Source organism: Hakea prostrata, chromosome 3 (genome assembly GCF_041222555.1).
Source record: "Hakea prostrata isolate BN-2017 chromosome 3, UWA_Hpros_2, whole genome shotgun sequence".
In the NCBI taxonomy this organism is placed as follows: Eukaryota; Viridiplantae; Streptophyta; class Magnoliopsida; order Proteales; family Proteaceae; genus Hakea; species Hakea prostrata.
The window spans coordinates 41026575-41052287 of record NC_142602.1 but is presented as its reverse complement, the minus strand read 5'-3'; the positions used below and the strand labels follow the sequence as shown (position 1 = coordinate 41052287).

General features: G+C 37.6%; 1 protein-coding gene across 1 annotated transcript; it reads right to left on the bottom strand.

Annotated features, from left to right (window-relative positions):
* Nucleotides 1-2221: 2221 nt before the first annotated feature.
* On the bottom strand, nt 2222-13466 carry LOC149022237 (serine carboxypeptidase 1-like). Its single transcript, XM_089150418.1, has 14 exons — nt 13185-13466; nt 12951-13096; nt 12509-12585; nt 12206-12328; nt 11791-11893; nt 11640-11677; nt 11453-11554; nt 11205-11285; nt 10856-11098; nt 7561-7626; nt 7325-7446; nt 3538-3651; nt 3227-3272; nt 2222-2549 (listed from the first exon to the last, which is right to left on the bottom strand). The coding sequence occupies exons 1-14, from the start codon at nt 13325-13327 to the stop codon at nt 2466-2468; spliced, it is 1488 nt and encodes a 495-aa protein (XP_089006544.1). The 5' UTR covers nt 13328-13466; the 3' UTR covers nt 2222-2465.
* Between the last annotated feature and the right edge of the window lie 12247 nt (nt 13467-25713).

The following is a 25713-nucleotide window of genomic DNA, read 5'->3' as shown; positions in this document are numbered from 1 at the left end:
GAAATTCAAAAGTTGGAGGACTTTCTTGGCAAAGAGTTTGAAATTAAAGATCTAGGGAAGTTACAGTATTTCTTAGGGATTGAGGTGGCTCAATCAAAGAAATGTATATTCCTATCCCAAAGAAAGTATGTTCTAGATCTATTATCAGAAGTGGGAATGTTGGGGTGTAAAGTAGTTGATACCCCTATTGAAGCTGGAGCTAAACCATAGAAAAAGAGGGAGAACCAGTGGACAAAGGAAGATACCAAAGGCTAGTAGGGAAGCTTATTTACTTGTCCCACACCAGGCCAGACATCGCTTATGTTGTAGGTATAGTGAGCCAATTCATGCATGATCCATATTTAGCTCATATGAAGGTTGTTATCAGAATACTACAGTAATTGATGGGAATTCCTGGAAAAGGAATACTTTTGTCACCCACTGATAATCTAAAAGTAGAACATACACTGATCCAGATTGGGTTGGATCTCCAGACAGGAGGTCAATTTCAGGTTACTGTACCTTTGTTGGAGGTAATCTAGTTACTTGGAGAAATAAGAAACAAAATGTGGTAGCTTTATCTAGTACCGAAGCTGAATATAAAGCTATGGTTCATGGAGTTTGTGAGCTACTATGGTTGAAAGGCTTGCTGCAAGATATTGGAGTCCAAGTTTCCAAACCCTATGATGTTATATTGTGACAGCAAGGCTGCTATTAGTATTGCTAATAATCCGGTGCAACATGATCGAACTAAGCACATTGAAATTGACAAGTTTTTTGTTCAAAGGAAAGTTGGAACAAGGGTTTATCTACATGCCTTTTGTAAGATCTGGAGACCAAGTAGCAGATGTTTTCACTAAGGGTTTGAAAGAAAGAGATTTCCTTCCTATTGTAGGCAAGTTGGGCATGACTAATATCTATGCCTCAACTTGAGGGGGAGTGTTGGATTCTATTAGGAGTTCAATTAAAGTTTGTATAGGAGTTAAATTAGTATTTGTATTCATGTAAAATTATATTCCTTGTAATAGTGTACTTTCCACTTAATTATAAATAGAGGGCTTGAGATCATTGATCAATAAGTCATTTTCCCAATATCGTGTTTCTCAATATCACTTAAATGCACCCAATGATGAAAAAAACTGTGAACCTTCACACATTTCCAAGGGAATCCCTGTTGTATCGTATTCGGAAACTCATCTCCCTTGGGAGAGGAAATAACTCACCGAGCTGTAACTCCGCCTCTGGGTGAAAGCTTTCCTAATTGAGCCAGTCTTTATGTTGTAGACTAGAACTGTGCCTCTGATTCTCAGAACTGGTTAGCGAACTGAAGATTGATGGAGGGAAATTTGTTGAATACTAAACTTTAGCATTTGGATACTAAGGAGAATCCTCAACAATTTCATGTAGAAAAGAGGACCGTCTAATGATCAATTGATTCTTGGTGGTTGCACACCTTAGAGTGGTGGTAAAAATGCAATCAAAAGTACAATCAAGTTTCCCACACAATAGAATGTGCAAAATGAATTTTATCGGCTTTCTAATTTCAATTCAGATTACATGACAGGGGTTCCACTGAGGCAGCAACAAGCGTGGTGGGATCCTTTTCATTTCCCTAGAGAGCTAGTTGATCTGATTCAAAGGGATGCAGCAGCACATGTTTATTACAGACTGAAACTGGGTTCATTTTCCTGTTCGGGATACTAGTTAGGAGGGAATGCCCTTCTTGTCTGGATTCTCCTTACTGTCTTTCTAAAGGGGTTCTACGAGGATGGCTTCCATTAATGTATCTCTTTAATATAGATCTTACTTATCAAAAAGAAAAAGTTCATTTCAGATTTCAAATAGAGATGACCTTTGTAGTTCCTCTATCTTCAACATGTTTGGATTAGAAGGAATCTTATCAGCATTGATATGATGCTATTCCTATGATAAAATTGCTCCAGCATCCAATGATACTAAGGGTTTAGGTATTGACTGAGGATCTGCTTTTCGCATTCCATAATAATGTGGAAAATAGCATGAATATATCTGTTTCGGGTGTACAAGGTTTCCAATGCTGAATGATGAGAACAACCTGAATGATGTAACTAACTCATGAAGCATAGCCTTTTATGATGCTGTATGTTTCCAATGCTGCAGCCAAATCTCAGGAATGTTCTGCCAAGTAAATTACTTTTGTAAGACTACATGCCCTCACAGAAAGCACCAACCACACACATGGGGATGAAAGGAACACATTTAATGTTCAAAGCAAAATTATAGATATTTTCTGATGCATCAGTGACAATCAAACCAACTAGCAAATAATGTTCCACTGTCTGTGCCCATTGATTTTCCCATACAACTGGAATTTTCAATCACAAAATGAATCTCTTTATTCGTTATAAATAACGACGTTTTCATCCATACTCAACCTAAAGACAACAAAGACAGAGCAGGACATCAACAATACTGATATCTCTCATGTGATTATTTCATCAAATCTGTTACATGGATTGTCCTGCCAACCAACGGGTAAAAAGGGTCAGTGCCTCCACTGGCTTGTACTCAGGAACAGTATGTCCAGATCCCTGCACCATGAGGAAAAAAATACAGTTAGGGACTCATACGAAGATGTTTGAACAAAGCAGAACAGAAATTATCAGTTTCTGTTAGTGCAAGAGTCGCTACATCCCTGTTTAGTTCCCAAACTTAGAGATTATTACCAATAAAGGAGCAAAAAAGCTTATTTAGTTCTCATATTACTAGGCTACCTATCTGCAGATCTTTGTACAAATATTGTTACAGAAGTAGGTATTATAGCACTGAGAAAGCAAATAACTGTAGTCTTCAGAATGGGAATAATTCATATAGTCATATTTAGGCATAACCAAAGAAACAACCTGAAAAAGAAAGAGAATATCACGAAGCGATTGCTGTGGAAATAATACAAAAAGGGTAGCCTCTAATTATGAAAAAGATTCACCCAAAAGAAAAAAAAATGTCCAGTCATTGTACCTATGAGTCTTGAGGGAAGCTTAGAATTTAATATCATTGAAGAAGCAATTCTCAAACATAATTCAGCGGATCAACTATGGAAGTTGATCCTTCTGAGACGCCAAAGAAGTTCATAAAAGTTAAAAAGTTTCAGCCCACCTTATGCAGTCATATTGTATCCAAGAATATAATAGTAAGGATAAATACCAAATAGGTCCTAATAAACAATTTTTATTAGATCTCATTAAGGAGATTCCACATATGTACAAACCTTTACAGTGAGAAATGTGAGGTGGTTGTCATAGCCTTGGGTATACCTGCAAAAGATCAAACAATCCAATTATAAGTAAGAAGATTTATATGCAGCACACCATGGTAATTTGATCAGGAAGTTGGTATCACATGTAATGCAAAAGCAAGTTCCAGTTTTGTGAAATAGTTTCACAAAAAGAATTTCTTAGCTATGATAGATATCTATTTACAGTTAGTCAAATTGGCAGTTTCCAAATTACCAACTTGTTCTTACTACTCAACAGATCAAATGACTCCAAATGTTGACAGATAAAAATTGAATTAACTAACCCTGCAACTTGATCCTTGGCATACCAAGGCCTCCATTCATCTATAATCTTATATCCAAGCGATCTGGTCCATGATTCACTGCCCGTATAAGGCACACACATATCATGATCTCCACTGCGAGGAAAAGGTAGATCAGCAAAGAATGTGTAAATCATTGAAAGAACATACTAATTTCAGAGGATTACCAATGAGAAGGGAAAACCATTGTACGATATTAAAATAGACAATGTGAATAATAAAAACCAGAAAATGCAATGTTGCATGTCATGCCCAATGGAATGGCCACAAAAATAATATAAAATTTTCACTTTTATTTTAATTATTTATTTATTTGGTGCAGAAATAACATAGATATGATCATACAACAAAAACAACAATAAGCCTTGTCCAAACTAAATAGGGTCGACCACATGGATTCTTGCCCTCCAATCAGTTATGTTCGAGGCCATGCTAGATACAAGGCCTAAGCTATACATATTCTTTTTCACCACTTCTCTTAAGGTTATCTTAGGTCTACCCCTAGCTCTTCTAGTTCCTTCAATATGGATTATCTCACTTCTCTGTACAGGGGCATTTATAGATCTCCGTTGAACGTGGCCATGCCACCTCAAACGACTTTCTCAAAGCTTATCACTTATGGGAGCAACTCCCAAACCAACTCTAATATGATCATTTCTTATCTTATCCATCCTAGTTTTGCCATTCATCCATCTTAGCATCCTCATTTCTACTACACTGAGTTTATCTATATGATTCTTTTTAATAGCCCAACACTCTGCACCATACATCATAGCTGATTGAACAACGGTCCTATAAAATTTTCCTTTAAGCTTTAATGGAATATGCCAATCACATAAGACCCCGGACGCACCTCTCCACTTCATCCACCCTATTTTAATTCTTTGAGAAACCTCATCCTCTAAGTCACCTCTTTTACTTATGATTGAACCTAGGTACCTAAAACAATCACTCTGAGGAATCTCTTTATCGTCAAGTATCACCACCTCATCATCTGCCCGATCATGACTAAAGTTACAAACTAAATATTCTGTCTTCGATCTACTAAGTTTAAAGCCTTTTGATTCCAAAGCTACTCTCCATGATTCTAATTTGGTATTAATCCCCATTTGGGTCTCATCAATCAACACAATATCATCCGCAAAAAGCATACACCAGGGGACCTCATCTTGAATGTCTTTGGTTAATTCATCCATTACCAGTGCAAATAGATATGGGCTTAAAGTTGACCCTTGATGTAGCCCAACTATTATCGGGAATTCATTACTTTGTCCCCCCACTATTCTAACACTAGTACTCATATAAAGCACTAGAAACTTATAGCACAACACAGTGAATGTAAAGTAAAAACGAAAGAGACATGGTCTCAATCAATCCCAAAGCGAAATTTAAGCAGAGAAAAATTATTAATGTCAAAAGTTACCAGAAGAAAAGGGGATAAATTTGTACAATATTCCCATGGCTAAAAACAGTACTTTATTCAACAAATATTGTTGGGGTAAAGCTGTGTAGGAATTTTGCCCCTGGAGTCTGCCTGTGCAGAAGCCTTCAGCACTAGGTTCACCCTTTTCCTTATGAATAGTACTTGAGTAAATTAGCAGCAACGTCTAGGCATAAATAATATCAATGTAATTACAAAAAGAAAGAGACTGGGTCTCAATGTCAATTTCCCCAGAGAGTATTATTCACGTATGGTTACTTATATTGCATTCACTGAAAAATATTAATGATTTCATGCTTTTTGGACCTGAAAATCATGACTCGATGCTAATAATCGAATTCATGCCTCTAACATCTTTCCGTCTGACTTAAAGAAAGTAGAATGCTGAAAAAATAATAAAAATACTACCAGTAATGGAAAAAGAAGCATCTGATTAACCTGTAAGATAACTTGAAAAAAGTTTTGTAGAAACTTCTACTTTCCTAACTCAGAAATGGTTAGCTCTAACTAGAAATCATGCAACACATCACCTGGAATAGAGCATCTACAGATAAAAAAGGTAACTCGGCTTAATCACCAAACGTTAACTGTTAGACACATCATTCCTGCATTACATTGCTGACCAACTGTTGTCCCAACCCAGACAAGCTATATTGGTCTATATTTTATTTTAAATTCTTCCATGCCACCCCACGGCCCCTACCAAAAATCTTCAGGCAATGATTCTTTCACAATAGAAAAATTAAAATCTGAAAACAATTAACTAAGTAAAGGACTTCAAGAGGTAAAAATACTAACCTTTTCGGATTAAGAGATCTCCTTTTCTATTAATTATTTTAATGCAACAAGCCTATAAGATGCATCATTGTTGTTGTGGATCATGAACATTCTGATACCAAAGCAACCTTCTTGGTCCATCAGATATTTGATCTCATGGAAAGGTTCTGCTTCCCATCCATAAATAGATACTCTACCTTCTAAAATGAAAGAAGTTATATTATCAGTATTATAATATCTTAAATTGAATTGAATAAATTTAAGACTTATCATTCTCCCATAGTTTTTCTTTCCTATTTTTATTTCTCAGGGTCTTCCAAAATTTTATGAATAAATACTTTCAGATTAAAAATATTAAGTGAAAACCTTGTCGATTTATTCCATGCTGTGAATTAAAGAGGAAGATGAGAAAGAAGCCATGATCTGAACTGAAGCTTCACTCCATCATTGTGAAGACTTCAGGGCTGCAATGTCTTAATTATATAATAAAAACTGCCTAAGTACAATTAGGAAACTCTTTCCATGCCTAGAAATGATGACTACTGATAAGCTATTCCCCTATAAATTCCATATATTGTTTAAGATAAACACAAACCTCATCAAAGTCTAAAACAGCTAGGGAAAATGTCAGTTTTATCCACAGAATCATTTTTTTTATATTATCATCACAGTCTAAAAGGCTAGGACCATTTACATGATATATAACCATAACTTAGAGATGTAACCTGATAAATGAAATTAAAATAATAATTTGTCATTAATAGTTGTTAGCATTATATATTTCTTTTGAAACTGTCATAGAAGGGAAATGGATGGTCAAACAGAGGTGACAGAATTGAATTCTATTCAAAGGCTTTCCTTCCTTCAACACTACTTCTTTTCTTCCCGTTTCTACTAACGCATTGGCTCCTATGAATTCCTGTAGGTATCTTCTTTTTATTACTATCCCATTTTAGATTCAAATTCAGGCAATTTCTCGAATTGTATATTGCACTAAAACTTGTTCACCTAGTACCATATAGTTTTCAGTTCTGATTTTCTAGAAGGATGTGGTAATAAGAGTTTTCATTTTCACGTGAAGAACTGCTTTGTAGACTTATTTTTCTACAATTAAGTACTAGGTGCAACAAAACATTGTAATGAGAAACTAAATTAGCTTTGGTGACGAACTATGTTTCTTCAATTAGGCCGTTGCTCTTGAAGGTGCATTCAGTCATGCCATTTGATTAAATGGCCAGCTCATATGCTGTTCATCTGTAATAACTTATCTAAGTGATATGCATTCAGTTATGATCCAGAACAAATGAATCTGGAGAAGACAACATTCAGAGTTTCATGTTTTACCATCGGTTTGGAACAGCTGCTCAAGGAAATACAATATCGAAGGTAAGTAAAACAGATAGTACACTTCTTGTTAGGGAAACTATAACATGAAAATATTGTAACGGGTAAAAGTAAGGGTTTGAAGAAAAGAAACAGCTGAAAGAAATTGACTGTGTAAAGTACTTTTGGGCCACAGCATTAGTTAATGAAACATCATATACAGGATACCTAAAAATAAGTGCCCGGTAACCAAGAGCAGTGAGGTTCTTGTGATACTTGATCATGCTTCCAGCATCATGATTAAAATTAATATTATCTGTACATAACAGCCAGGCACCAATGACACTTTCCTAATGTACATGGGGAGAGAAGAGAAAGTTAGAGGAGGCATGCAAAAAAATGACTGCATTCAAATGGATGGGTAGAAGATGAAGATATAAATCCCAACAAACTGCAAAGATTACCTGTTCAGCATGAATTGCTTTCCTAACTGCTGCGTTGTTCAGCCATGAAGTTGCAACTTTATCATCCTACATTTGGATAACCATTAATGAAATTGGATATGACAACAGGGAAGTTGGAAAAATAATTCATGCCTTCTGATGTTCCTTTTTTTATATACAAAGAATCTAGTAACAATATATCCATTTCTCTCAAGAATATAATTAGGCTTTTTGCATCACAGAGCACCATCTCTAGGGCTGGTCCTTTCAGGCTTAGATTGATCATTTTTGCATTGAATCATGCAGATGTACATAGCTGCAGTTTTCATAGATCCACATGGGCATCTTTTCAAGGAAACCTAATGAAGAAGCCATCAACAAAACAGAATGGAAGTTAAACTAAGGGGTGGGGACCGCTTTTCCGTTCTTTTTTTTTCTTTTTTCTTTTCTTTTTTGGGGTGGGGGGTGGGATTCGAACGAGAAGAATATGACAACACTTAAGAAGAAAGGTTAAACAAGAGGCAGGTCAGCAGTACAACTGAATGGACAATCTACTTATTTTACCAACTGATACATCATGAAATTAAGGAATTTGTTTATAACCAACCATCTCTATGGCTTCCAGTGGGAGCTGAAAAGATCAAAACCAGGACATACAAAAAGCACAGAACTCTCACCATCAATGAAGGCTAGTTATAGCATGATAGAAAGATAACAATGCAATGCATTTGCCCTTATAATGATGCCAAACAACCAACTAAGAAAGAATTTGAGCTAGCATAACAAAAAAGTGATCTAGTGATTGATGGAGGAATCTTTGTTAGGCATTAATCAATGATTTCAGGAAAAAGATGTTGGGAAATGCCATGTTAGCACTGCCACATTAGCCTCCATTAGTTTTGATGATAACCAACACAAATTACTAATGTCTACATTAAGTGGTATTTGTCCAGCTCATTACTAAAGTGGACTGATTCCAACTCATTGGACCAAACTCACCGGATGCTCAAGCCCAAGTCAAGTCAAGCAATCTTGGACAAAAAATCAAAGTCAAGATGAGTATCAAGTTCAATGCACAAGAAGATGCGAAGATCAAGTCAAGATCAAGACTTAGATGAATTTAGGACTTAGGACACTTTCACATACATGCATATGTAACCATAGTAATTTGAGCAGCAAACAAAAAGGATCAGTGATTGATGGAGGAATCTTTGTTGGCATTAATCAAGATTTCGGAAAAGATGTTGGGAAATGCCAGGCACGCCACATTAGCCTCCATTAGTTTTGATGATAACCAACACAAATTACTAATGCACATTAAGTGGTATTTGCCACTCATTACTAAAGTGGACTGATTCCAACTCATTGGACCAAACTCACCGGATGCTCAAGCCCAAGTCAAGTCAAGCAATCTTGGACAAAAAATCAAAGTCAAGATGAGTATCAAGTTCAATGCACAAGAAGATGCGAAGATCAAGTCAAGATCAAGACTTAGATGAATTTAGGACTTAGGACACTTTCACATACATGCATATGTAACCATAGTAATTATATGCATATCATGTCACTAGACTGACCTAGGAGATAGTAGGATGGTGTATGAGGCTTAGGTTTGACCAAAAAGACCAAAAACCCAAGCCAAGTCCAAATCCCAAAGTAGACTAGCGACTGTGCTACAGACAGACGTCCGTCTGATCACAGTAGGCCAGACGGAATGTCCGTTTGGCCAGACGGCGTTCCGTCTAGCTTAACGACTATCTGGTCCCAACTTAAGCCCAACGGCTATATTTTAATAGATTTTTTTTAGATGAAGCTCTGTCTGATCAGATGAACGTCTGTCTGGAGAAAAATTTCAGTGAAATTTTATATCCGTTGGGAGGTTGGGCCAAGCAATTGAATGACTTTTTTATAAGCGTAACCACCCCCATTTAAAGGGTTCTACCTTGTCAATTAAGCAATTACTCCCTCACAACTATCAAAGCTATCATTTGGTGAATTAGCATTGATTACTAGCCTTCCAACTCCATCCAACTTTGAAGAACATTCCAAAGTTGTCAAGCAAGCTCATTGGAGTCAAGCTTGGAGTTATGGAAGGCCATTGGGACTTCTTGTTGGTGCATTGCATATCTTGAGCATTCATCATTGCATCACATTCACACAAGGGGTAAAGTGTCACTCCCCTTGTTAGGTAATATCCTTCACTTCTTAAAATTGTATTGATTGTTCAATTCTAGTCTAGGTTAATTAGAACTGGTAGAAGGTGGTATTGCCCTATTTAGAATAAAGATTATAAATGGTGCTCTTGCCCTACTTAGTAAACAAAGATTGTAAATAGTATTCTTGCCCTAGTAAATATAGATTGTAAAAGAATCACTAGTGGAATACCTCTCTTGAAGCCAAGAGAGGAGTGGACGTAGACTTGTAAAGTCGAACCACTATAAATTCTTGTGGTGTGATTATTTGTTATTGTCTGATTTCATTTAAATCTTCAATTTATCTTGAAATTGCAATTAAACCGAGACATTGGGACAATCCATTAGTTACAATCTAATCACCCCCCCTAGGTTGTATTAACAAATGTGATGGAGGTCTTTCTTGATAGTACTATGTTAACAAGGCTCAAATGGATATGGAAGACTAGGAGTTTAGGTTTTCCATACAAAAATTAATTGTTTTCTAAGCTAATATAAACAAAGATAATAAAATAAACATGTATAGGAAACAAAAGTTTTAAGTACCAAAATTTGTCCAAATTTCCAACAAGAAAAAATGTTTTAAAATAAGAAAAGAAAAGCATGGCACTTGTATAATGTTCAATGGAAGGGGAAAAAAAAGTTAGCAACATTAGAAAGCGATTTGTCACAGAGTGGGGGGGGGGGGGGAGTAACCAAATTTCTGATACAGTAAATGACAATGTGACATATGCACTGGATATGAATGAGAAGCAAGGTCCAAATTTTTTATTAAATAAAAGATAGATGAGAAGATGCTGATCAATCACTTATGGAACTGAGAGGTGGCCTCAGCATGAGATATATTCACAGATCCAATAAGTAGAGCGACTCTAATGTATCTTGACTTGTTCTTTTGGGGTCTTTACCTTTCCTTTGAAATTTCAATTTCTAAAGGAGGTTACTATTTTCTCACCTATTTGTCAAATGGCCTTCATTATGCCCAGAAAACAAAGGAAAATGTAGCAGACTACTGTATTTAGGGCCTATCTACTGAGATCTTCAGGCATGCTCATGATACATATTGAAGCTTGAATTGAAGTAAAATATCACTTTGAGTGGTCGCAAGAAGAAAAGATACTTACAGTGCATGGAACATTGTCACTCTTAAGAATCTGTGGCCATGTCCGAACTATCCCAGGCCTCACAGGAGCTCTATAAGGCCAAGCACGACCAAATATTCGCTTCCTCACAGGAAGAGGCCTTTCAGTCTCACCTAACTTCCTAAAGCTAGACGGTAACTTGATTTTAGCATCTGTGAACTTTTCAGCTTCTGGGCTGTGGTAGCAGGGCTCAAGAATGTCATAGATGTTTAGGTCATTGACGTCCTGTATTAAAGTCACAATATCCCATTCCAGCACCAAAAAAGAAAAATGTTAATTTATTTTGGACACATCAATTATGCACCAAATATCAGGACCATGTCCACATTACCTCATCAATTTTTGAAAGCTTTTCTCCACAGATACTTGAAGTAGAATTCCAGTAATTTCCTTGACAGGCTTTCAAAGTCTCCTGCAATTTCCATGTATCATCTCAAGATATATAGTTTAGATAAGAAAACATGAAAAAGTTACCAAGAATAACTTCATGAATCCTCAATTTTACCAGGACAGGCTATTATCAATATAACTTGATCAGCTTAATAATTACTGTAGATCAAACTGAAATGCTTGACCTACCTCATATAGATCATTCGAGATGAGACCCATCCCATGAACAAATGGTACAAGAGCATTTCCATCAAATTCTTCATCCGTAACACCATTACCAACCATGTAACCCTGTATAAATTGAACCCAGATTCAGGACTAAATGACCATATCATTATACTTTTTTCTCAAGAGCTGAATGGACAGGTAAACATACTTTAAAGTTGAGAATGGGCTTCATGCCTGCTAGAATTCCTGTGTGTCGTATTAGACCATGCATGAGGATTAAATCTCAAAAACTAAGAAGGTATATAAAGATAGAATCCCAAACGGTATAAAACTAACACAAAACCAATAAAAAGGAATACCTTGTGCAACTTCATAAGCAAGAGTTGGCACATACACTCCAGCATATGACTCTCCAGCTATGTAAAATGGGTTAGAAAGAAACTCTGGGTATTGCTCGAACCACTGGTTTTACATCAAGAAGTTGAAGACGCATATTTATGTTAGATACTTGGAGATATTGACATGATTTTCAAACTTACTCTCCAACGAAAACCATCAATCTTCCTCAACATACTCAGGCTACATATTCCGATGCAGAGTTGATTTATTAATGGATTTTCGTTTGGTGGCAACTATTGATTTTATAAAATTTGTAAATTATTTTTAATGCTTACACATCTTAATCTAAGGTGTATCTGTACTTCAATAACCATACAGACACACCAATGTAAAATTTTGCTGCTACCTGATTTCACCATTTTCCTTAATAGGTACCTTTAGGAGAAAGCTATGTGAATCTAATGCTGTCTTTAGGTCTCCGGTATCATAGTCAGCTTGAACTTTGGAATAAGACAATCCAACTCCAGCAGGAGAATCCAAATAGATGATATTTGAGACCTGAAATGCATGAACCCTTCAAGATTAGAATTTCTGACAATTAATTACAGAAAAACAAAAATTCGAGATGCAGGAAAATTTTCCATTTGACAGGAAAATAAGGATTGTCCGACAGGAAAGGATTTGAAGGGACAATTGAGAGGGAGAAATAAGGATTGTCCAACAGGTAAATAATTTAACCTTGGACCAGCTGTATGGATTGAGATGCAATTGGGGTAAGTCTCCAGCTTTACTGGCTGCTTCAAAATTGAATGGGCCTGGAAAATGCAGCAGATAATCTTGTTATTAACATCTCAGTTTTAAATCATATATCACATATAAAGATCAAAAGTTTATAGTCATCAAGATGTGATGACAAGAATGATTAAGCCTTCTCTATATGTTTAATGCTAAGAATCGGCAATATTTCAAACCATGTATAAGTTTTTGACACCAAATTGTACGATCAACAAGCAAAACAAACCCAAATTAATAACGCATAATCAATCCCGCCATCAAATTTCTCCAGATACGAAGAAAGGGAAATATATTCACTGATTTAGGCATTGAAATATTCAAATTTCCCAACAGAAAACAAACTGAAAAAAAGGTTTGGGTAGGTAAAGTATCATCAATTAATTACCATGCTCATAGACAAAACCATCAAAGCTAGAGCAACCCGGTCCACCATTAAGCCACAGAACAACTGGATCCTTCGATGGGCTCCCTTCCGAAGTAACGAAGTAGTAAAATAGATTTCTCTGGTGAGTCTCATCCACCGTTATATACCTTCAAAACCCAAATCAAATAAGTAACAACAACAACTGAAATTCATTCAAAACGAAAACTGGGTTATCGCGAAAAGAAGAGGACTGACCCAGAATAGTGTTTGGATGGAAAAGTCCCATAGAAACCAGGAAGATTGGCAACTAAAGCACTCTCTGGAGCTGCTGCAATCAACACAAATCTCAGAAATAAGTAAGCAAACAAGTTGCAGAGGAAAAATGTATCCATGGCCATCGCCTGCAAGTGTTGAGGGCCTCTACCAAGGAGAAATCAAGGAGTCTCCATTCACTACGTTTAAAGGCAAAGTTAAATATAGAAGGATGGCACGAGTCTTGGGATTGGTAACTCAAATTAGCAAAGAAAGAGACAGGAAACTGTTCAACAAACTTGGAGAGTTGAAATAAGGACACATTTACAAAACAATAAAAATAAAGACATACATAATTGAAAAGACAAAATCAAATTACGTATATACCCCTGGACTTGAAAAATATTATACTTATGCATGATGGAATCTATTATATTACAGACATTCTCGAGTAGTATTAAATAGTAAAAGACGTTTGCCCTTGTTAAATCTTCTTACAAGTAAGAAATAATTGAAAGAAAAAAACTTAAAAATCAATCATGGTTGCTCTTTGCCCTTGTATCTTTTGTTCTTTTTCTTTTTTCTTAAAAGTCAAAATAAGTTTGAGAGTAGAGAAAAGTATTTTGAGAATTAGAAACATAACAGTATAACACATGTTGAATGAGTAGAGATGGATTTGATATTATAATTTGAAACATAGATATAGATGTGTTTTCGGCACACTAGTGGTAAATACATGAAATCAAATAATTTTTTATTTAAACTTTCATTGCTCCACACCTTCCCTTCACTCCACCTCTTAGGGTGATTGATTTCATGATGACTGAAAAGAAAAACACAAGTAAGGAATACATGATTAAAGAAAAAATCCATGATATATAAAAATAATAGTGTGTAAATTGAAGGGGTATATATGTAATTTGACCAAAAATATAAAACTGAAGTAAGAAATAAGAATCGAGAAAAAGGGCATTTTAGTCATATTCTAAAATTTATTTGAATTTAGGACTTTTATGTAATTTTTGGACTAAAAAGGGATTCACCAGTTTCATGGTAGGAAAAATGGCAAATTGGTCATAAAAGTATTAATTTGTCCTTAAATTGATTTTTCTATAGCATAGGAGTGGTAGATGCAAACTCTTAATATTTTTTTGACTAAAAATGACATGGACCAAAGCTCATGGGGCCAGATGAAAATACCCAAAAATTAATTCTCACAATGGGCAAAACTCGAATGAAACAAAGCGGGCCCGCTTTACACTCTCCACCAATCATGATTGAAGCATATCCATTGGTCATTGCTTGAGTTGATTTGCGAGGAAGGAAACAGGACTTTGACATAAGGAATGACTCGTGTTATTAAATGATTTGATGTGATGAGGCACACGACTCAAAAGGCTAAGAATGTATGGGCACCACCACGTTAAAACGTGACTTTCAATCTGGAAGCCTTTCCCCAAATTTGCTTTCTTGGTTCCTCTGGGTGTTAGGAGGGGACAAAAAATGGAATTCCTTTAGAATTTGGATGGAGTTTGTGCGATGGTGGCACGTGTATATACCAAGGTCTAAATCTAATGGTGTAAAATTAAAGTGTCCAAGTATGTATAAAAATATGAAAGTGCTAACCACTACACCATAGAACTTATAATTGTAGGGTCGGTCGGTTGGTAAGATCAACACCTCTTAATGAAGAATTGTAGATATATTATGTAAATATCCATATTCCTAATATATAGAACATTATTTGTTTCTAAAAAAATATATAAAACAAGGACTACCATCATAGAGTTACTCGGTACCAATCGTCCTCTTAATGAAGAGTTGTAGATATATTATGTAATATCTCTATTTGTAACATATAGAAAATCGTTTGTTTCTAAGAAAAATATTAACAAAGACTACTATTGATGTGTCCAAAAATTGATCAACCCTCGTATTCCTACAAAACAATGTCAGACGTGGGCCGACTCAATGGTCAGGAAACCATTTCCGAAGGTTAAATCAATAAGTAAATCACCACCGAGCTTTGGCTAGTTGTAGAGCTTAATTAAAAAACGGTAATAGAGGAAACGATTTAAATACCTCTATTTTGTGTGATCCTTAGTTTATAGAGGTTTTACCTTTATTCTCGATCATTGGATCCACTCATGACTTTTCTTCGTTGCCGTCCGATCGTAGGGTTTTTCCCCACCAATCAGAGTCAGTTATAGTTTCAATATAGAGCACAATCGCCTATCTTGAATTTAACAGGATCACGTCTCTTTCTATATCCGTCGGGTTTCTTCACGCTTATGATACTTCTGGATTCAATTCTCAAACCGGTTCTGACCAAAGTCATTGAACTAACCGCAACTTGACCCCGTTGGCTACTATTTTATACTTATCATGAGACCCCCAGACCAAGTGATCAGGATGAAGCGACTGATTGCTTGGTATGTTTTTACTCAATCGTGAACCTCTAAAATGGTAGGTTGAAGTTCAAACGACCCCTTGTTCTCCAAACGTCGCATTTGCAACAATACACTTCCTCGAGCCGCATTCGTTTATCATAACCCACACCATCAATGCCACGCGGCCCTAGGGAGCAGGTGCCATCATGATAGCCACTTTCTTGAACCGTCTTCTTCTTCTAACCGTTGATCTTGAGTTAGTCTTATTCGTTGGATCCATGTATCGAACCGTCGTTCGTACTTGACCGTTGATCTAAATCCATCTCGTTTGTAAAAGCAACTCTTCCTCACCTTTACTTTGTCAAAATTGCAAATTCCCTGCGTTTGAAGAACTTCCGTGAGTCTATACACATACTCTAAGCAATCTGTTGCCTTCAACCTCTTAGTTACAGCTTCAATTTCTTTTAAACTTCTTACAAGTAAGTCCTCATCTCTTTCTCTACTTGATTCTCTCTTTTATTGCTTTTCTTCTTTGTCTCTGACGCTAGTTTCTTTTGGTTCTAGACCTCTATCCTCTTCGTTTCTACCTTACAATAAACTTCATAGATTCTCTCTTGTTCTTTCCTAGTCATGGGTAGATTTAATACCGGAATCACACCATGTTGTCCACGGAAAGAATATAGTGAATAGGAATTCACTCTAAGACTTTCAGGATCAGAGATTAGGTCATTACAGTAGCATAAGACCTTCCTCACAATCAAAACAATGGGTTGAAACAGAAGAGAGAATAGATCTAGAGAGTAAGAGATCGAATACTAACCTTGTAGAAGAAGATTCAATGGAGGAATCTCTCACGGATGCTTGGGATCTTCCTTGGCCTTGAAGAGAGTGCTCTAGGGTTCTTCTCACATTCTCCAACAGCTTAGAGGCAAAGTGGTACGAATTAGATCGAAGTTTGTATATATATAGGGCTTTAGAAACCTAAACTTCCAAAAATACCCAATTCTGTCTTGAGGAAAGCTTTGGTCGCTTGGCTTGGTTGCTTGTGTGAAATCCAGCCCTAACCCTAACCCGGAAAAGCCAAGACATCCATTCGAGTTTCTTCCTCGATTCTTCTTCAAAAAGGTTCGTAATTGATTCGTTTATTCTTTGATTTATTCTTCTTCTATACTTCTGATCTTCTGATTATGAGAAGGGTATTACACTACTGTAATGGCCTCTTCTTTGATTCTCTTAGCCATAGAGTGAATCCCCCGTTCACTCTACATTCTTGAAACCATATGGTGATATTCTTGTTTCTTGATTTTATTTGAATTCTTGATTACTCCATTGTTATTGTTTTTCCTACCAAAGTTGGTGATTGTGGGGAAGGTGGTAAGGTCTCATACCATTACCATGACCTTCCGTTGTGTCCCCATGAGTGTTGGGTGAATCCCTATATTTGCTCTTTTGTGAGCTACCCTGTGCATGTTGTTAAAGAAATTTTGGGTTATTTTCAAGAAATGTTACCCCATTTGAGAACCCTAATATTCCTATTAACTTGGTGGATCCTCCCCAATGCCATTCTTGATTTTGAAATACTAATTTTATGTTTCCCTTACCCTCTCTGTAAACCTACCTTGGGTTATTTTGTGAGAGTCGATTTTGGGTAACTCTCATAAGAGGTAACCAAATTGGGGAATCCAAATCCACTTGTAATTTATTGGGTCCTCCCCAAAGCTTTTCTTTATATGATTTCTTATTCTTTATTCCCTAGGGTGAATCTTTATTCTCCCTAGCCTTTCCATGAGAGCCATGGACTTTATATATTGAAACCCTAAATTTTAATGGTTCAATCAAGATCCTATCTTTTGACCATGATTTGATGCTTTGAGCCTTTTAGATAGTCTTAATATGTTCTAGGAAGCTCCCCTTTGAATTTCGGACCAATCGGACTTCAAACGAAGAAGTTATGACCAAATTAGGGTTTGCAGCCCTGTCTTGATTCCATTGGTCGACTAGTTGGTCAACTGGACCTACCTACCAACTAATCGACCAACCAAGTCAGTAGCCTCAAATCTACTATGTTTGCTTCCGTTTGACTTCTAATTTTCTAGGGCTTGTTCCTAATTATTATTATATGCTTGTTTAGGTGTTAATAGCTAGTCTTGGACTTTTTCCTCTTTATTCTTCTGAATTCTGTAAAGATTACTTAAGGTAAGGATGGTTGATCCCTAATAACCTAATATGCATGCCTTTGAATTAGATCATATGATCATTACTACTGCTATATCAGCTTTCTTATATTTGTATTGTTGCTGCAGTTTCTCAACTACAGTAGTACTTGTTCTTATAATTCAATTGTTATTTCAATTAAGTATGAATGGTTACTTATGTTTTATATTATCAGTTGTGCTTGTGAATGATTGATTGAGAATGTGATTGCCTAGGTTGTGATTTGGGATTGGGGAATGCCCTAATGTCCTTTTGGCCTTTTTGTCTTTAGACACTAGTGGAGGTGGTATGAGACTTTTTCCTATGATGCCCCTTGACGCTTTCCTTGATTACTGGTTGACATACCCAGGTCATGTCTAGAAGTGTTTGGCTAGGATGTCCCTGTTATATTAGACCTGATCAGAAGGGAATTGAGACCGAGCAACCCGTGGTAGCAATGGGATTTATGGGCGCTTCAGATACCGGTAAGTTATACTCGTGAAAGGAAATGAATCACATTGTGGATACTCGTGAGAGGCCATTCATTGGTACGGTTGCAAAAGTGGAACATGGGCCCTAGAACTCAAGACCGGTTACCAACCCGTGAGATGAACACGGAACTTTCTGTTAACTTGATGTAACTGACCAATAGGGTTGATGAGTCCGTAGTCCGAGTTGGTTGTAGCCATAGGATACGCTGACTCTAGGGTGAAGGATACCGGAAAGGATCGCCCAGGGTGAGGAATGGAAATATCTGGAGCTAAGTTGATATAACTAAGTAGAAGACTTGCATTTGGCTAGGCTTAACCCTAACACACGCCAGTACTCATACCAATGGTGGTGAGCGATAGTATTGACCTAAACCCCACCATGGAATGTCCGATGGATGCCTTGACCCAATTACCACCGAGAACCCAAAAGACGTGCATCAGAGCCGTGAGGGAAGAGTGACTGAGACTACCTAGAGGAGTATGTTGTTCTATCTTAATGCGTGTCTGCCAATAGAGACCAACATACATAGAGTTAGAAGTGGATCTACATTGTCCGTTTCATATCATTTTGCATTCTGTATGATTTGCTATCATGTGTTATTATGTTATTATGGACTGAACTGCCTTACTGAGTTCTTTTGAACTCACTCCTTTTTACAACATCTTTTGTTAGGCTTTCCTGTAGGTACTACTACTGTTGATTATGATGGTCAGTACTATGAAGACCAAGTTGATGATTCTTATGGTACTCAAGGTACTGGCTATAGTGATTACGTCGGTAAAGACTATTAGTACGATACTGATACTTATCAGGAGTAGTTCGGCTTTTGCACCTGTGTGCCAGTGATGGGACATCGTCTCATTCTCTTTTTGATCTTTTATTGTTTCATTGAGACCTTAGTTGTTTGTTCTCCTTTTTATTTTGGGAACCGGTTGTAATCTACCTTTTTGATCTACTTTTTTGCTACTACTGTGGAGTGAGTTTTTGCCTCACTCTACATTTTGATTTATTCTATTGGTATCATTTTCCGCACTCTGATTGTATTCTTGATCTTTTGATTAATAAAGTTAACATTTGATTTAATCTTGTTCTTGATTATATTATTGTGAATGTGGGAGGATATTCGGGACTGTAGATCACACACTCGGGTATTCCAGATAGGGTACCGGCTGGGTGGATGTGACAGCTTGGGGCAACCAAGGCAATCGACCAAGCAATGCCAGAAGGTCAAAAACAGATTTTTGGTCTTTGAAAGCCTCAAGCTCTATTTGGGTCCTTCTCCAACTTAAGAAAAGGTCTTACCTGACTTTATAGGACCTTCTAAAGATGTCATCATTGTACTCCAAGTCCATCATCAATCAAGCTACATATTCTATCAAAGTCAAACAGGGTTTCTGTAACAACCCCCATAATTCTAACTCGAGATCCATATTACATGTCCGAGTACCCGAAGGTCCAGTTGGACTAAGTTGTGGAGTATCCGAATTGAAGTCCATGACCCATACCCTGAACCCATGGATTTGGATTCTACTGATGAAGAACCTGTCTTGCTGAGAATCCAAATAACCTGTAGAAACCTTGATGGACTGGGAAAGTGGATCACCAATCACATTCAAGGTGTGATTGAAGATGTCTGAAATCAAGGTAAGACCCCCCCCCCACTTGTTGGCTAGGGTTAGGTTTGAGTTGGCGATCAACCCCTTGAGCAAAGCGCCCAAGTACTGAAAATACAAGGGGGCGGTTGCATAAGGCGGTTGATTGACCAATTAACTGCCCCAAGTAATCGCCAGGTTTGCTATTGTATACCCTATTTTCCCCCAGTCTTCTATATATAGTCAATCTCGACCCTTTTTACTCATTGTTATATTCGGGGTTGTGGCTGAAGACAGTTAGGAGGCAAAGAACACATGCTGGAAGGTGGGAGAAGCATGAATAGTGAAGAAGATCCAATCCTTCATTAGTTTAGCTACTCAATTGGAGGTAAGTCAATCCCACACTCTCTACATTCTTTCCTCATCTCTTTGAATGGTGTGGATCCATCCTCCTTGATGTGTTGGTAAGTTTTTGTAATGGTTCTATTCTCCCGTTAGTGATCTAAGCACTCTACTAGCTGACCCCTCATCATTGCCTGATGCTGCTTTAGATGCTCCACTCAAGTGAGTATCTCACCCAAGATTGCATGTCACATCCACCCAACTGGTACCCTATCTGGAATACCTGAGTGTGTGAATCCATAGCCTCGAAGATCAAGTTCAGGAACGATCATATCCACTTAGCACGATAACATAATCAAAAGCAAGAACAAATCATTGTATTCAAGTAATTTAATAATAAAAGTCATGAAAGGATCTCAGAAGGATCACAAAAGATTATCAGAGTGCGGAAATAACAAGATACCAATCAAAAGAAATGTTAGAGTATAGCGGAAACATACCCCACAAAAATATGCGGAAGGTAGATCAAAATCTAAAGCAAGGTCTAAAGCTATTACAAATAAAAGTAAAAATCTAGAAGAATAAGAGAAATCTAATCAACATCTTCCATTGGCTCTTCTTCTTTTTCAATCTTCATCTTCTTCACCTTAGGGTTGTGCTCTTGTAGCTTCAGGTCAGCATCAAGATCACTATCCCATCGGCAAATAAGGCGATGCAGGCTGCCATCAATAGGAGCCGTCAATGCAATCCAAACCTGTGAGCTGGCTGCCCCACTGGTCATAACCTTCTCCAGAGACTTCAGATCCAGTATTCGAGGAAATCATCCTCCCGCATTTACAATAATATAATCAAGAACAAGCTTAAATCAAATGTTAACTTTATTAATTAAAATATCAAGATAAGGTTCAAGAATACAATCAGAGTGCGGAAAATGAAACCAATAAAATAAATAAAATGTAGAATGAGGCGGAAACTCACTCCACAGCAGCAGCGGAAAAGTATATCAAAAAGGTAGATTACAACCGGTTCCTGAAATGAAAGGGAACAAGCTAAACTGTGGTCTCAACGAATCTAATAAAAGATCAAAAAGAAAATGGGACGATATCCCATCGCTGGCACGCAAGTGCAAAAGTCGAACTACTCCTGATAAGTATCAGTCTCGTACCGATAAGTATCAGTCTCGTCTTGATAAGTATCAGTCTCGTACTAATAGTCTTCACCGACATATTTACCATAGCCAATACTATATGAGTCATCAACTTGGTCTTCATAGTACTGACCATCATAGTCAACAATAGTAGTATTACTTGCAGGAAAGTCTAACAAAAGATGTTGCAAAAAGGAGTGAGTTCAAAAGAACTCAACAAGGTAGTTTAATCCATAATAACATAATAACACATGGAAGCAAATCATACAGAATGCAAAATGATATGAAATGGATAATGCAGATATGCTTCTAACTCTATGTATGCTGGTCTTTATTGGCAGACACGCATTAAGATAGAACACCATACTCCTCTAGGTAGTCTCAGTCATTCTTCCCTCATGGCTCTGATGCATGTCTGTTGGGTTCTCTGTGGTAATTGGGTTAAGGCATCCCTCATGGACATTCCATGGCTAGGGTTTAGGACAACACTATTGCTCACCACCATTGGTATCAATATTGGTGCGTGTCAGGGTTAAGCCTAGCCAAATGCAAGTCTTCTACTTAGTTATGTAAACTTAGATTCAGATACTTCTATTCCTCCCATCACGAGATCCTTTTCGGTATCCTTCTCCCTAGAGTCAGTGTATCTTTATGATAGTCATCAAGCCGGACTACGGGCTCATCAACCATACTGGTCAGTTACATCAAGCTAACAAGTAGTTCCTGTTTCCTCTCATGGATCATTTCACCGGTCTTGATTTCAAGGGCCCACGTTCCACTTCTGCAACTGTACCAATGAATGGCCTCTCACGGATATTACGCACCAGTATTGATTGTTCACAATGTGATTTATGTCCTCCTCACGGATATTACACACCGCTATTAAGTATCCACAAATCACCATTGCAACCACAGGTTGCTCGGACTCAATTCCCTTCCGATCGGGTCTGATATAACAGGGACATCCTAGACAAACACTTCTAGACATGCCCTAGGTATGTCAACCAGTAATCGGGGAAAGCGCCAAGGGGCACCATAGGAAAATGTTTCATACCACCTCCACTAGTGTCCAAAGGCAGGAACACCAAAAGGGCATTCCCCAATCCCCAATCACAACCTAGGCAATCATATTCCCAATCAGTCATTCACAAGCACAATCGATAGTACAACATATAATCATTCATAATTGAAATAACAATTGAATTATAAGAACAAGTACTACTGTGTTGAAGAACGAAAGCAACAATATAATTATACGAAACTAATTACAGCAATGATATGATCATGTAATTCTAAAACAAATACAAGTAGACATGGATATTATGTTATTAAGGATCAACCATCCTTACCTTAAGTATTCTTTAAAGAATTCCATAGAATAATGAGGAAGAGGTCCAAGACTAGCAATTAAAACCTAAACAAGCATATAATAATAATTAGGAATAAGACCTAGAAGATTAGAAGTCAAACGGAAGCAAATAGAGCAGATTTGAGGCTACTGTTTGTGTTGGTCGATTGGTTGGTCTACTAGCCCAGTCAACCAACCAGTTGACCAATGGAACAGTACGGGGCTGCAAACCCTAATTTGGTCATAACTTCTTTATTTGAAGTCTGATTGGTCCGAAATTCGAAGGGGAGCTTCCTAGAACATATTAAGACTATCTAAGAAGGTCAAAGCAGCAAGTCATGGTCAAAAGATAGGTTCTTGATTGAGCCATAATGATTTAGGGTCTTAACATATACTAACCATGGCTCTCATGGAAAAGCTAGGGAGAATAAAGATTCACCCTAGGGAAAATAGAGAGTACAAAGCCACATCAAGGAAAGCTTTGGAGATGATCCAATAATTAATAAAGGTTTAGGGTTCTCAATTGAATATCATCTCATGAAGGTTCCCCTAGATTGACTCTCAATAACCCAAGGTAAGTTCAAAGAAGGTAAGGGAAACATAGAATTAGTATTCCAAAATTAAGAATGGAATTGGGGAGGGTCTATCAAATTAACAGAAACATTACCAATTTGGTTATTCTCTCATGAGGGTTACCCAAGGGTTTCCCCCCAAAATCTCTACATTTTAGGTTTCCAATGGTCCAAGGAACATTAGGGAACAACCCCTTAATCATGAGGACACAAAGGAAGGTCATGGTAATGGTATGAGACCTTCCCCACAATCATAAACTTTGTAGGAAAAACAATACAAGGGAGTAATCAAGAATTCAGGTAAAATCAAAGAAGCAAGAACATCACCATCACCATATGGTTCAAGAATATAGAGTGAATGGGGAATTTACTCTATGGCTAGGAGAAACAAAGAAGCGGCCATTACAGTAGTGTAATACCCTTCTCATAATCAGAAGATCAGAAGTATTAAAGAAAGAATCAATCAAAGAAGAAGCAAATCGGTTACTAACCTTTTAGAAGGAGAATCGACGAAGAAACTTGAATGGATGCTTGAGGATCTTCCTTGGCTTTGGAGGAGAGGTTTTAGGGTTCTTCCCACGTTCTCCAGAGGCTTAAAATTGATTGTGAGTGAAAAACACGGAGTTCCCCCCTTTAAATAGCATAAAAAGTCCTAAAATCACCAGGATTTCCAATTTTAACCATGACAGCAATCCCAATTTAGGGAATTTGATGGGCCAAACCTTAATAACCAAGTATGCTTCTAACTCTATATATGTATGCTGGTTTCTATTGGTAGACAAGCTTTAAGTCATAGCACCATACTCCTTTGGGTGGATCTCAAATCACTCTTCCTCAGCCTTCCCGGCATCTTGGCTTCTATGTTTGGTAATTGGATCTTGAAACCTTCCCGGACATACCTTGGCTGGGGTTTAGGTCAACACTCTCTCACACCACCATTGGTTTGAGTATTGGCACGTGTACAGGGTTAATCTTAGTCCAATGCAAGTCATCAACTGAGTCACATCTACTTCGGGTTAGATACGTCCATTCCTCACTTCCCATGATCCTTTCTGGTACCTTTCCCGCTAAAGTCATTGTCTCCTTCCAGGCTACATAGACTCTTAACCCTATTTGTCACATCCACCCAGCCGGTACCCTATCTGGCATACCCGGGATGTGATCCACAGCCCCGAAGATCCATAGTTCAGGGACCACACAATCCACATCGACGATAATACAATCATGAACAGATAATAATCATAAACTAACAATGAATGATCATGGAATTCAGAAATAAGGTGTCAGACATAATCAGAGTGCGGAAATAAATATCAAATCAGATAAATTAAGAAGGCAGTGGGCGGAATCCACTCCTTCACCAAACGGAAGTGAGGTCAAAATTTAGTTAAGTACAAGTCTCAAGTTATAAAGGTAAGTTAAAGTTATTACAATTCTTCTAAGTATACTGTCACAAAAGAAGGGGTAACTACTCATAAGTCTCCTCCATAATAAATATATCTTCTTCAAAGTTGAGGACCATGGAGACCCAACATGACTGCTCCCATACAACTCCGGGGCTAACCCTGGTACGCCTGGTAATCTTCTTCGGTATGGTCACCGAAGTCTTCAACGTAGCCAGCCTCCGGATGGTAGTATGAGGTATCTGGGTCCGCCTCAGGGAGGGTGCCATCAGAGTAATCACCTGTAGAATAGCCTAACAAAATATTGCAACAGAATAGGAATGAGTTCAAAAGAACTCAGCAAGGAAGTTATCCCACCACACATAAACCACAAGATAATCATAAAATGATGCAGATGATATGAGGCATATAATGCAATATGACTTTATTCTAAGTATGCTGGTCATCTATGGTAGACATGCTTTAAGTCATAGCACCATACTTCTTTAGGTAGTCTCAGTCACTCATCACCGGGGGGAATTGGGTCTTGCATCCCTCTCGGACAAATCCATGGTTGGGGTTTCGGTCACCGCTCTCTCACATCACCGTTTGGTCTAAGTATTGGCGCATATCAGGGTATAGCCTAGCCCAATGCAAGTCATCTACTTAATCATATCATGCCAGTTCCAGATACTTCCATTCCTCCCCTCTCGGGATCCTTTCCGGTATCCTTCACACTAGAGTCACGGATATTACTCACCGGACTCATCAACCCTATTGGTCATCCACAAATGGTAAACGGGAAGCTCTCACGTCCCTCTCACGGATCATTTCACCGGTCTTGAGTGCCCGTGAGCCCAAGTCTAACCATTTGTAACCCTACCAATAAATGGCCCCTTTCGGGTAACCGTAATGCAATTTATGTCCTCTTATGGAGTGGATACCGGTCTTGAGCGCCCACAAATCCACACTACTACCACGGGTTGTTCGGTCTCAATGCCCTTCCGAATCGGGTCCGATATGATAGGGACATCCTAGCCATACATCTAGACAAATCCTATGCATGTCATTCAA

What these genes read in the sequence shown, in the direction of transcription:
- LOC149022237 (XM_089150418.1), bottom strand. Translation starts at nt 13,327, where the DNA reads ATGGCCATGGATACATTTTTCCTCTGCAACTTGTTTGCTTACTTATTT. An exon ending in TGGTTTTGTCTATGAGCATG is followed by an intron (nt 12,586 to 12,950) that starts GTAATTAATTGA and finishes TGCATTTTCCAG; the next exon opens with GCCCATTCAATTTTGAAGCA. An exon ending in AGCCCATTCTCAACTTTAAA is followed by an intron (nt 11,555 to 11,639) that starts GTATGTTTACCT and finishes CAATTTATACAG; the next exon opens with GGTTACATGGTTGGTAATGG.